Below are 13,260 nucleotides of genomic sequence, written 5' to 3' on the forward strand. Positions count from 1 at the left end.
TAATAAATCAAGTGCTTAGACATAGAAGTACCTTAGTGGTAAATGAAAGAGTTTTTTTTTCCCTTCAAATGGAGCCGGTTCTCCACACTCCTAGTCATGTATACCTTTTTTCCAATATCTTTCAAAGCTCTTTAACCTTTGTCTCATTCATAACAAAATACTTTTGATCAATAACTATTACAGGTAAAAAGATAGAGATATAAATAAATAACTCTCGTGGTCTAGAATAATTTTTAAAAAAAATTTGGGGCATTAAAAAACTTGTATCCATGGAATATTTGGCATAACATAGATAAACACTCTGTTTGTTTTGCTAGAAAATCTTATATGAAAATAGTTTTTCACATTTTTCAGTATTTGGTAGTACAAAAAAAATTGGTTAACGGAAAACTATTTTTAGTCAACAGAAAACCCTAATAAAAATAAGGCTTATTTTCATCACTTTATGGAGTGATGATGTTGGCTTATTTTCATCACTTTATGGAGTGATGATGTTGTCACCTTTTAGTTTAGTCTCTTAAAACTTAAAGTTGTCAGTTTTTTATAAGCATTTTCTTTAAGTACTTGTGTATATGGGTGCTTTCTTTAAGTACAATTTTAATTCATAATCATCATTTTTTTTTTTTTTTTCCTTTTGGAATATAGACGGATAACCCATCACTTCCTGCTACCATAATGGGGGCAACTACATCCGTTATTGCTTTGGGTGTTGTCCTTTTAAAAGGGCTAAGATCTAGAAGTGTTATACCTAGAGAACCTCATGTCAATCAAAAGTATGAAAGAGAGTCATATATGAATGATATTCTTTGTAGAGGTGATAAGCATTATCTCCATAATATAAGGTTGAGACCCATTGCTTTTTATGCGCTATATAAAATTTTGGGCAAGAATAATCTACTTCAAGAGACCTTTCATATGTCCATTAAAGAACAAGTGTTTTTTTTTTTTTTACACACTATTAGGCATGATGTGAGATTTCGAGTTGTTGGTGGGAGGTTTTATAGACCAATTGAGGCAGTGCATCGATACTTTAGACATGTCCTTAGAGCAGTTTTGCAATTATACAAACACATGATTATAAAACCAGACAAAGATATAGCCTTTGAGATAAGAAATAGTAGTAGGGTTAACCCCTATTTCAAGGTAAATTCCAAAGTATTTCATTTCCCCTTCTTTTTTTCTTTTTTCTTTTTATTATTATTTTTTTTACGTATAAAGATATAAAATAAATATAACTTATATTGATCGTAATTAGGATTGTGTGGGAGCTATTGATGGAACTAATGTTCATGCATCTGTTCCAATTCAAATACAAAGAAGGTTCGCGACCGAAAGGATGGAAAAACACAAAATGTCCTTGTTGCAGTTACCTTTGACTTAAAACTCACTTATGTATTAGCTAGTTAGGAAAGAAGTGCACATGATTCATGATAATAGCTTAATTTTGCATATATATATATATATATATATATATCATTATTAGAAAGCATTATCATACTTATTTTGAGTTAATTCATGCATTTTATAATTAGTTTTGGAATAATGCTAAATAATCAATTTGATGCTTAATTGAATTTTAATGCGTGAATTTGTCTTTTGTATGATAATAAAATTAAATAAATGGATTTGTGCAAAGAAGAAAGTTAATGGACTTTAATTTTACAAGGGCCATGATGAAGTCAAAGAAGGCCAACCCAGTTAAATTCAAGTCCAATTAGAGCAAGTAATCAAAGGAAATTTGCACCTAATCCAAGTCCAATTCGGATTAAGATTCCAGCCTGTGCACCAGTTAGTATTTGGAGCATAACTTTCGGCTCCGATGTCCAATTAAGATGATTCAAGTTGGGCTGGAAATATAACTTAAAGGGATACAACTTTGTAGTTTATAAAAAAGTTTGAATTCTGAATTCAAATGGGCCAAAAACGTCGGTTAAGTGAAGCCTAAAAACCTGTGATTTCCTCCAAACGGGAATTCAACTTGTAATAGGATTCCTTGACCTATTTATAGGCTTTTTAGGGAAAAATTCAGAAGAGAGCTGCTGTAGAACATAATTTCGGTTTTCTTAAAGTTTCTTTATAGTTTTTAGAGTTCTATTTGTGTTATGGCTTGCTAGAAGCCTTGCTAAGGCAAGGAGTGAAACCTAACCGTTTATTGGTATGTTCTTAACAATTATTTATTTATTTTAATGCTTATGCTTTTATGTTTTTGATTGTTTTACTCATCTAGAAAAGTTTTTAGTTCCGTATAATCATTTGATTTATCGTAGACTTCGGGCACGTTAAATGCTTAGTATTCTCTGCGAACTAATTCACTAGTTTTGTTTTGCCTAAAATCAATCAATTTAATGAAACTACCACAATTAATTCTTGAGATTTTATTATTAAATCATCCAACTAAGATCATCCTTCATATGAATTTCAGTTGAGTTATAAAATAAATATTGTTAAGACTACCAATAGATGTGTTGTATACGGATCCCTAAACCTTAGCACCTTAATATATTGTTATTTTCTCTCAATTTAAATTACCTTTACTAAACTATCAAAAATCTCTTCAATTAATTCACTTGTCTTAAATGACACACTCTCTAGGTAAAGGGGATTAAAAATTCCTAAAGGTATTATAGGACTAAAAAGTCAATTTATTATGGATAATAGCTTTTGGAATGATTTCTATAAAGGTGTAGGTAAATATTATCTTGGTAATGCTGATTATGGAGTTCAGAAAGGAATCATCTCCCCTTATCGTGGTGTTTGTTACTATTTGAAAGAGTTTTTTAGTGATAACCCGCCAAGAAATCACAAAGAGTTATTCAATCTTCACCATTCTTCTTTACGCACTAGCATTGAACGTTGTTTTGGGGTTTTGAAGAAACATTTCTGTATATTAGATAGATGCAAAACTTTTTTGGTCATTCCCAACACAAGTGGTAGTAGTTTTAGCTTGTTGCATAATTCACAATCACATTATAGGAGCTGACCCTTTAAACTCAATTATGAGCAATGGGTTTCGTGGTAGGGCAATTGCAAATGAAAGTACAAGTAGAAGAGTCCAACAATCTCAAAGGGAAGTCCAAGAAGAAAATAGAGAATGGGTTCAAAAACAGGGTGATCTGTCGTGACATGTGGGAGGATTATAATGCTATGGAGTGATTTCATACTCTTTATATTAGTTGGTTGTGTAATGGATTTTTTTGGTTTCATATTGTCAAGACTTCTATGTTATAATTATTTTTGTTTGTCATGGACTAATGGATTTTTTTTTTGGTTTCATTTTTTCAAGACTTCTATGTTATAATTATTTTTGTTTGTCATGGACACCCCAAATTCATATTTTGTATTGAATATTATTTATATACTTCTTTCATTTTTCTCATTTTTCTTGTGAATATCATTGTAATAGAATTGCAATGTGAAATAAAAAGGATACTCAAAAGGTCAAGGATACCAAGACTAACTTCAAGTGGTTACAACCAATACAAAATTTATTACTTAAAATACTTACAGATGAGGCTCTTCATGGAAATAAGCAATCCAACACATTTAAACATGCATCATATGCTAAAGTAGCTGAAGCAATTATTGAGAAATTTATGACTGAATGTACCCCAAAGCATGTGGAACATCACTTTAAAACACTCAAAACCAATTGGAATACAATTGCATTACTTCGTAATAAGAAAAGTAGGTTTGGATGGAATAATGATTTGAAAATGATCACTTGTGATAGGATAGTGTATGACGAAGAAGTTGTGGTAAGAAACTTTTATTTTTATTTTATTTTATAGGTAGAAAATTTTTAGTTTGTATCATTGTAAAGTTTAAATCTTTTCACTATTCTTATTGGTCTCATATTAGTTTTTGACTCTTTTCCTTTAAAAAAAAAAAAAAATTTATTTCTTTTCATTTCTTTACATAGATAAATCATGATCATGCACAATTTCTAAACAAGAAAATTGAGATGATTGATGAGATGGCTATGGTTGTGGATAAGGATATGGTAACATAAGGTTCTTCCAAAGGAGTTGGTGATATAGGTGTAGAAGCATTGGATGACTCACTTCCGCTTGTTGACACTAATGTTGATGATGTATTAAAAAAGAAGCTAGTTGATCTCTCACATGTGGCCTCAAATGAAATAAGGTCTCACAGGAAACAAAGTCATGCTACTATGATTGAAGATGTTGTTTACCAAGATTTGTCTGCATAACCCGGTAAGGTTACTTCTGCAATAGAAAAGATTTCTGAAAATCAACTAAATTTTGGTAATCTTTATGAAGAAGTTATGAAGATAGACGAGTTCGAGGAAAATATGCTTGTGTCTGCATTTGATCATTTGAATGGGGATGAAAAACAAGCAAGATCATTCATGCTGAAAAATGACAAGCTCTATAGACAATGGTTGCGGAACTTATTTGACAAATATTTAAGACAATTTTGATTATGTAGGTGCATTTTTGTTAGAACTTGGGCGTTTCTATTTGGACAATTTGTCATTTTGGTATTTATCAAACCATTTGTACTAGATTATTTTGCAAGTGAAACTATTTAGGCTATATGACATTTTGAACTATTTGAGATGGGGCTTATGATTATTTTGAATGAATGGGTATTACGAATTATGAACTTATGGAGCTTATATGTGTGGTCTACACACACACACACACGCACACGCACGCACGCACGCACGCACACACACATATATATATATATATATATTGTGTATGTTAACGTCTATATCTATTGTGAAAATTTTACACACACACACACACACATATATATATATATATATATATTGTGTATGTTAACGTCTATATCTTTTGTGAAAATTTTAGTTTGGAAACCAAATTCATACTTGTTTTTATATTTATTTATGTTCATTACAATAGTTGGGCATACATAAATTTCATATTATGTTCATTTTAAATTATACAAGAAATGTTATAAAAAGTATGTACATACCAACCACTAGAAAACATTTTCAAGCCCATTATTAAGGTTGATACCATACAAACACCAAAAAATGATATAGTTTTCAAAAAAATGTTCTTTGGAAAATAATCGATTTTCCAGAAAATATTAATACTGAAACAAATAGAGCAAAAAAAAAAAAAAAAAAAAAGGTGCTAATATCATTCCAATTGCCATTACAAATGAGTGTTGTTGCAAGCTATCTATTATTCTTATCTCATCCTTATTTGAAATCTCTTTAGGTTTGTCTTTCAAAGCAATATTCAACTTATGTTGGATCAAGATATCCATAACTTTACATTGCCGATGCCAAAATTATTTATTCCATCAAATTTGTTTATCTCAAATTTGACATTAGAAACAATAGTCCTATCTAATGAAGATCTTGTAGAGGACTTATTTGACATCTTTCTTCCTAAAAGTTTAAATAGTGTGTAAAACACTAATGAATGTTTAGACCTCCAATTTCAAATTTATCCAATACAAGCTTATATCCAAACAATAGATGTGCGGAATAAAAGGTACAAGCAAAAACCCAAACAAATAAACAACTCTACACCATAATTAATCAAAATACATTAGCGATTAAAGGTAGAGAGTAAGGGTTAGAGAGATACAAACACAAGGATAACACTGGCACATATTATCGAAGAGTAAACCGAAGAACTTGACGAAAAACCTCTTTGCCGCCCTCCAAGCGGTAAAATAATCCACTAAAGAATAAAGTTAAGATACACGAATAGTAATAAATCCTTCAAGCCTAATTTACCCAATGCATCTAAGCCCTCCAAGCTTCTTACTCTAACAGGGTTAAGCCCAACCATGTCTTCTTTAGCTTCTTGGATCCTGCAATAAGCCCATTGCATCAACCAAATGAATTGGTCATCTCTGAACTGCTTCCCAAACATCAAAATACCTCCTCACTGATATGGGCATGATGAGATAAGGATTTGGCAAATGTACCTCTCAAGGATATGTTAATGGAGAGGGTGAGAATAGAGGAATTTGAAGAGTCAAATTAGTCATCTCCGAACTGCTTCCCAAACACCAAAATACCTCGTCATTGATATGGGTATGATGAGATAAGGATTTGACAAATTTGCCTTTCAAGGATATGTCAATGGAGGGGGTGAGTAGAAAAATTTGGAGAATCAAATGTCTAAGATTGTAGATGAGTCAATCTTGATTTTCTCTAGGATTTCTCTCTCAAAATTCTCTCTATAAGCTCTCTAATTTCATGAATATAAAGGGTATTTATAGTAGTATACGTGAGGAATATGAAAGGTCATTTTTCTGCATAACAAGGCATTTTGGTGACTTAGTCTCACAAGTGGAATGAGTCGCGAGATAACTGCTAGGCCAGATTGTACTTTTTGTCCTGTAATGCTCCAATTGTCGTAATCCTTCAGCTTACTGCATGCATTATACGTGTGGCATTTTGGTGAGTTGCCAATCGCAAGTCACTCGCGAGATCCAGTTGCGAGAATCTTCTAATGCGCATACACACTTGAGTTTCTTCACACTCTCACACACAACCCTTAGATAATTCCCACTTAAATACAGGATATCTAATTACTAAATTACAAATAAATTTGGCACGGAATAAAACCAACACATAATTGAATAAATTCAACCTTACACTTCCTAATAATCAAATCCATAAACCAATTAACAAAATTTTCAAAGATAACAAATCTAGATGCTTAGGTAGTGAACCTTGGTGCTCATACCAATTTGGGTGGCTAGAATCCCAAACAAGGTCAAAATATTCGATTGGAAAGCATGTCAAAATATCCTTCCCACAAAAATGAATTTATTCTTTAGAAAGATCATTGATGACTCAGTTTATGAAGAGTGTGGTTCAGATCCATAATTGACCTTACATTACATGTGCTGTGTTAGTGTAGGAAGGCACGGGAAGTATAATAGCTGGAATTAGGGAGTTTACTGATAGTCTGTGGGAGCTTATGGCTTGATGTTTGCTGTAATACTGATGGTTGCATGGTGCATATGGAAGAATCGAAAAGAAGTGGGACATGGGCAATCATCTCTAATCAGATGGGTTCCTTCTCAAAATGGATGGTATAAGGTGAATACTGATGGGGTTATATTTTGAAAATTTCGGACCTGTTTGATAATGTTTTCTAGTAACATTGTTTGTATTTTTTGGAAATACGTATGGATGAAAAAGTGTGTGAAAATACATATAATGTTGTTCAAAAACTGAAAACATGCGTTTAAACACATGTATCAAACAAGCCCTTCATCTTTTGACCACTACATCAACTGCATATCTTTCACCAAGCTGAAGTTATCTACACTAAAAGGGAAGGCAACAAACTAGGACATTGTAGTATGCACAGTTTGTTGATGATGTAATTCATATTTTTCCACTATAAGAAATTTGGTTATTTTCAATGGTTGAAAAAAATACTAAAAACAGTTGAAAATATTATTTTCAACGGTTAAAGTAACCGTTGAGAACCGCTATTAAAAACTATGTCGAAAAGTTTTTTTTCCATAGCCTATCCAACCGTCGAAAAAAATATAACACTTTTATCAATGGTTAATAAACGTCGAAGTATTATTAAAAGCCGTTGAAATAAGTATTTTCTTTAAAATAAATAAATTTGGATGTGCTTTTTACATTGATCAAAATTTAATAACCTAATTAAAAATATAATGTAAACATAATTATGCAATTCCTAATTAAATTTACAACAACCAATCAACTACTCTTTTAACACAATAAAAAAAACTGTACAAATACAATGGATAATTAAAGCTGAAAAAATATATTTTTTTAATTAGTAATTTGAACTGAAAATATAGAAGTCAACCGTTTGAAACCCATGCCCGTATCAACATGCTTAGCAGGCAGGGGTTTTAAAGAACCATCACTTTCCCTATTAAACTACCAAAAAAAATCAAAATCAAACAAGAGTAAATAATAAATCAAATTCATTCTTAGGCCACATAGAAGAAGAAGAAGAAGAAGAAGAATATACATAAATACAGAAAGGAGTCTTTTGAAGAAGTACACAAATTATATCAGGAATGCTAAATGGAAATCCACAAAACATGGTGGCAAAAGTTATACCTGAATAAAGACAAGGTTCCAAATCTCAAGGCACGTAGGATCATCATTGTTAACCAATGATGCAGCATCTCGATTACCAATTCTATCATAATGTATTTCAGTGCAAGGTCCATAAGGACCTGTATCACCCATCTCCTAGAAATTGTCCTGTACAAAGAAACAAAATCAATGAACCAATTAGATTTTTTTTTTTTTTTTAATAAAAAATAATTTGAATATGGCACACAATTTAAATGAAATTAATGGACAAGAATATTTTTTCCTAGATGGAACCTTTGTAATGTAAGCAGGAAAAAGATGTACATTGCACTAAGTGGGTATTGAATTTGAACCCATGATCTTCAATAGGATCAAGATCATGGGTTCAAATTCTAAAGGTGCACCTCATAATGCAAAGGCAATACTTAACAACCAAAATCCCCAAAGGTGCACCTCAGTCTCTTTTGTAGTTCTGTAAGTTGAACTTGCAATAACCTTAATCAATTACCCAATTCTTGCCCATTGCAATTTAACCAAAAAACAATTCATTGACTAAATAAATAATCTCAAACCATGATGGTTTTACTTCAAGGTTCTCCAATTTCTTGTTCCAGTGAAATAAAAATATCACTTAGCTATAATGCATTCAAATTCAACAGAGCAAGTAGACAAAAAGAATTACAAGTTTTGGTAAATAAAATATTTTCATTTCAAATTATCTATTGTATTTAGTATTATTGCTCCAGTTATGGGCTGCACACACAAGCTGTCTTTTTCTCACTCTAGCATTGCCCTTTGTTACATTGAGAACAAAATGACAAGAAACACTAAACACAAAGAAAGGAAACATACCTTCTCAAGGTTTGCTGCATACTTTGCTACATGCCTTCATCAAGATCATCACTAACTTCACACCGTCTCAAGGTTCTACTCACATCAACATCTTCTTCGTAGGATTCTCTAAGACAATATGTCATCCTAAAAACATCCCAATCAGATCAGAACAAGTCAACCCAAAAGCGCACACACACACACACACAAAAGCATCCTTTACCTTTTTACTAGTTGGGGTTATCAAAAGTTAAAGTATTTTTTCTTCTTTGAGTAACCATAGATGACAATGAACTTAGTTGCTAAATGCTCATTAACAAATACGGTAAAGAACTTTCCATAAATAAGATAAAAAAAACCTGGAGTGATTATCATGAGTTAGAGAGGCAAAGAATCATTAGATAAATTGCAATGAGAAGTATCTTAACCACCAACTTAGGATCAGTCTGTTATATATAAATCACCAGAAGATGTATGCCAATAGGCAGTGCAGCACACATTGAAATTTCACTATCAGAATGTGTAGGTAAACTGGTAAAGAGACAAGCTTTAGCAAAGGATATTGGATTACATCAAAGACCAGCTTTGCAGTAACACCTAAGGCCCGCAATCTCTCAATGATTGGCTTAACATGAATTGACTGAAGAGGTATAAATGTCTGAGGAGGAAGCCTTTGTTCTTTCAAATACTGCATAGAAGCAAGAGAAATAACTAGTAATCTTAATCAACTCAATTAAATCTATAATATTAAGTCAAAAAATCAATAACGGAATTATTTTATAAAATCTTGTGCATTCAAACTATAATTGTACTAAGCACACTTTTGAATTCCTGAAAAAGTAAAGGAAAATTATAAAAGTATGTCATTATGAGGCCAAGGCCTGAAAACAATAAATAAATAAAACAAGGGAAGCGGCAACTTTGAGGCCAACAGAACCCACAAACTAAAACCAAAGCTGAGTAAATAATTTCAGGAATACAAGCCCTTCACCTAACAAAATTTGCACCCCATATAGTGATGATTGTATTAAAAATTTATATTAAAAAATCTAAATGGCATACGTCAATGGAGATGCGTCATTGAATACATCATTCGATAGAGACAACTACAACATGAAGCATGACAATTCGGGTGCATATGGCTGCTCAAATGCAAACAGACATGCATAAAATAGAGATTGCTTAAAGCCATTAGCTGTATTGTAAGATATGTAGAAACTAAGGTTATCCTGCTTTATGAACAAGTTGTAAACCCTCTGCAAATATTATAAACAATATTCAAATGGGAATTGATGGCTTTATTTTTTGTAGTTGTTGAATGCCTTTAGTTTACAGCTCATTGAATGATGAGCATGGTGCACTAAAGGGGTGTTTGATGAGTGGAAGAGATGGCCACTCCACTTTTACTTCAATTGGGAAGTGGGATAAGATATATCTGAATACCTAAGATGGAAATATATATTCTTTTAGATATCTGTAAGCAGAGTCTGGTCAAAAATCTCAAGCCTACTCCCAGAACATTGGGATAATCTATACAAATCTAGTGGTTATATATAAAATAATTGCACAAAGGACATCATGTCACTAAGACCAAGCTCCAACCACATACACACTCCAACTGTAGCATATTTTAACAAAAACTAACAATAAGGAAAGTTACCTCATGAGTCAAAAGGTTTTCTATTCATGTTCAGTATCAAACCCCATTAACAATTTTCATATAGAAAAAGATTTCTATAAGATGCTAGTTAGTGACTTGAGATTCTTGAATTGACTTTTATGTCATCTCATTCTTTTTTGCACTTTAGTATGTCCCCTCAAACCTAACCCAAGAGACAGTAGGACCCTGTTTAGATCAATAACAGCGAAAAATTCTCCAATGATATAGCGATTTGGTTCATCAGTAGTTCAAATCCTTGGATTAGTATAATATATGGAGATAAAGGGATTATGGTATATAGAGGAACTTACAGAATCTAACTTAAATCACTTTACACTAGCAGAAGTCACAAATCTTTTTCTTATTTACCTTTTGGAAAAAGGAATTTTCCTACTAATGGTATCTGAAGTTACTATCAACCTTTGAAACAGAACCAAATGAAGTTAGTTAGATATTCTGATGAACCATATCTTTAACCGCCTCCCCTTAACCTGCACCGAAAAAACAGTTTTCATTTAATCTACAACAACTTTATTTAACTGACATCCAAGAGGTGACAAGAAGCCAGGCATGCCATTTTTTATTCCCTATTTTCTGTACATTGATCTTTTTTTATGAGCTTATCTCATTTGAAGCGGAAAGATCGAAGATAGACTTAACTAAGGTATCTTAAAATTGGCGCTAAATTTTGGATCTTCCAAAGTAAATGATCAACATATTGTTGATCTAAGAAAGTAATTCAACACAACAGCAGTAGTAGCCCTGTTATTTTACTTTATGCCTATAGTATCACAAAGTTTTATTGATAGTCTTATTTTTGTCTTCATTTTTCTTCAACTTCAAGATGCACTACCATGTACCCTCATTCCAGTACCTATCATCCATGCGTTAGCATGACCAGAAATCAGCAAATTATAGGTAACAACATCACAAAGTGGCATTTCATCAAACACCTTGAGGGCAGAGCTTAACTGCCCAGACTTGATTAGGCTATCAATTATTCGGTTTTTGGAGTAAACACCCTCATGAGCATTACTTTCACAGTATGAGTCCAACACCAGAGAAGGGGTTGATGAAAGTATTGGTATGTGATATTTAGGTGTAGAGGTTGCTATGCTTCATACAAAGGATAGGAGTTTATTTTTAAAGCTAATTCTTATTGGGTTGCCACAAAGTACAAGCCCCCAAATAATTCAACCAGTACCAAAAATTTAAGCTTCCTCAAAAATGTTTTCTAAACTAAAAACTTCCCCCAACTAATATTTTCTTGTAGCATAAATATATTCATCAGAAATCAAGAGCCTCCTCAGTATAATGAAAAACACTTTGTTTTCATATAGAATAGGAAAAAGCTTTGAAGAGTTTTTGTACCTGATGGGATGACAAAAAGGGAAGGAAGATCAGTTCAGACTTCAAAGTGAGAGTACTGAGGCTGTAAACCAAAAAATTGGAAATTAGCAACCATCTATATCACAATGTGCATTATAAAATTTACAACTGAGCACATCTAATCAATTGCAACTTACAACTACACATAATCACATAATTCTCAGAAACCCTCCTGGTAGAACAGCCAACAAATGTAAACAATAGTAATGAAATTTATCAAGAACCTGCAACTCACTCACTTACTCACCAACTGACGTTCTTGCTTTCAATCCCACAGATAGTGAAATTTGAACTCTCCTTGACCATTCATTGAGCTGAAATACCAATGCAAATGCCCCTGCAATCACATTAAAAGCACGCAATACACAAAACCACAAATTCAATTTTGACATGGCATTTCAATTTTCAAATTCAAGAACAAAAACCACAAAAGTTCAAAATACTCAAAGCGAATAACAGAGTATGGACAAAATTCGAGTCCAGGCAAAAACAAACTGATCAGAAGTAAGTTTTTAAAACTACGAAATCGAGAGAAATAGAAAAAAAAAAAAATATATATATATATATATATATATACCTAATCGAAGGTTTTGGATAGGGAAAAGTGTGAATATCTGAATGTAGTAGTACCAGGCTACCAGCTTGGTGAAATCAATTCGATGGCGATGATCTTAATGAGGAAATCAAAATGAAAGTCGTTAAAAAAAATAAAATAAAATAAAACACTAGTCATAAACTCTGTTTGGTTGCCAAGAAAATAATAGAAAAATAGAAAGGTTTTGAAATTGATTAATAGTCATGACCACAAAGAGCTATGAGAGAGAGAGAAAGCGAGAAGGATAAAAAAAAATTAATTGTAAAAGCACTGTAGAACCAATACAAGTTCCGTGTTTTTATTTTCAATATTTTATAACTATTGATAAAATATTTAATTTAATTTTTTCCACATTCATCCTTCTGATGACATAACTTTTCCCTGTTTATTTATTTTCTTAACACCTATTTTAACAGTTATGCTGATCATGGATTTTTTTTAACACATGTTTCAACGGTTATAGCAATTGTGGAAATAAATATGTGAATTTTTTTATTTTACTCAATAGTTGTGTATTACTGTAGAAGTTTAAGGTTTTTATTAATAACTTTTAGTGACCTTAGATAAAAATATGTTGATAAACTCAAGTTTGTTGTAGTGTTCAAACATGAAATGAAATAAATTTCACTGGGTTTCCTAAAAGAAAAAAGAGTTTGGAAAAAGACCTTGCCCAAATAATATTTGGTTTTGTGCTGACCGCGTGGCTGCGTATGGCATCCATTTAGAGATGATAAA

At 32.0% G+C, this 13,260-nt stretch overlaps 1 protein-coding gene across 14 annotated transcripts; it reads right to left on the bottom strand.

The window, feature by feature from the left end:
* Positions 1–5,515: 5,515 nt before the first annotated feature.
* On the bottom strand, positions 5,516–12,796 carry LOC126702546 (uncharacterized). Of its 14 annotated transcripts, none has more exons than XR_007647776.1 (7): positions 12,508–12,794; positions 12,178–12,267; positions 11,913–11,973; positions 10,911–11,032; positions 8,903–9,569; positions 8,072–8,218; positions 5,516–6,384 (listed from the first exon to the last, which is right to left on the bottom strand). XR_007647776.1 is itself a non-coding variant. In XM_050401270.1 (5 exons), exons 1-4 carry the CDS (start codon positions 12,320–12,322, stop codon positions 9,011–9,013), a joined length of 345 nt encoding a protein of 114 aa, XP_050257227.1. In that variant the 5' UTR covers positions 12,323–12,479; the 3' UTR covers positions 7,901–8,218; positions 8,903–9,010. The 14 variants fall into 14 exon arrangements, 2 of the variants coding, with proteins under 2 accessions (XP_050257227.1, XP_050257226.1); XR_007647775.1 differs by lacking the exon at positions 5,516–6,384 and adding an exon at positions 7,674–7,885; XR_007647779.1 differs by lacking the exon at positions 5,516–6,384 and having other exon boundaries at positions 7,901–8,218; positions 8,903–9,028; positions 9,105–9,569; positions 12,508–12,796.
* Positions 12,797–13,260: the final 464 nt, after the last annotated feature.

This window comes from Quercus robur, chromosome 10, assembly GCF_932294415.1.
Source record: "Quercus robur chromosome 10, dhQueRobu3.1, whole genome shotgun sequence".
Classification (NCBI taxonomy): Eukaryota; Viridiplantae; Streptophyta; class Magnoliopsida; order Fagales; family Fagaceae; genus Quercus; species Quercus robur.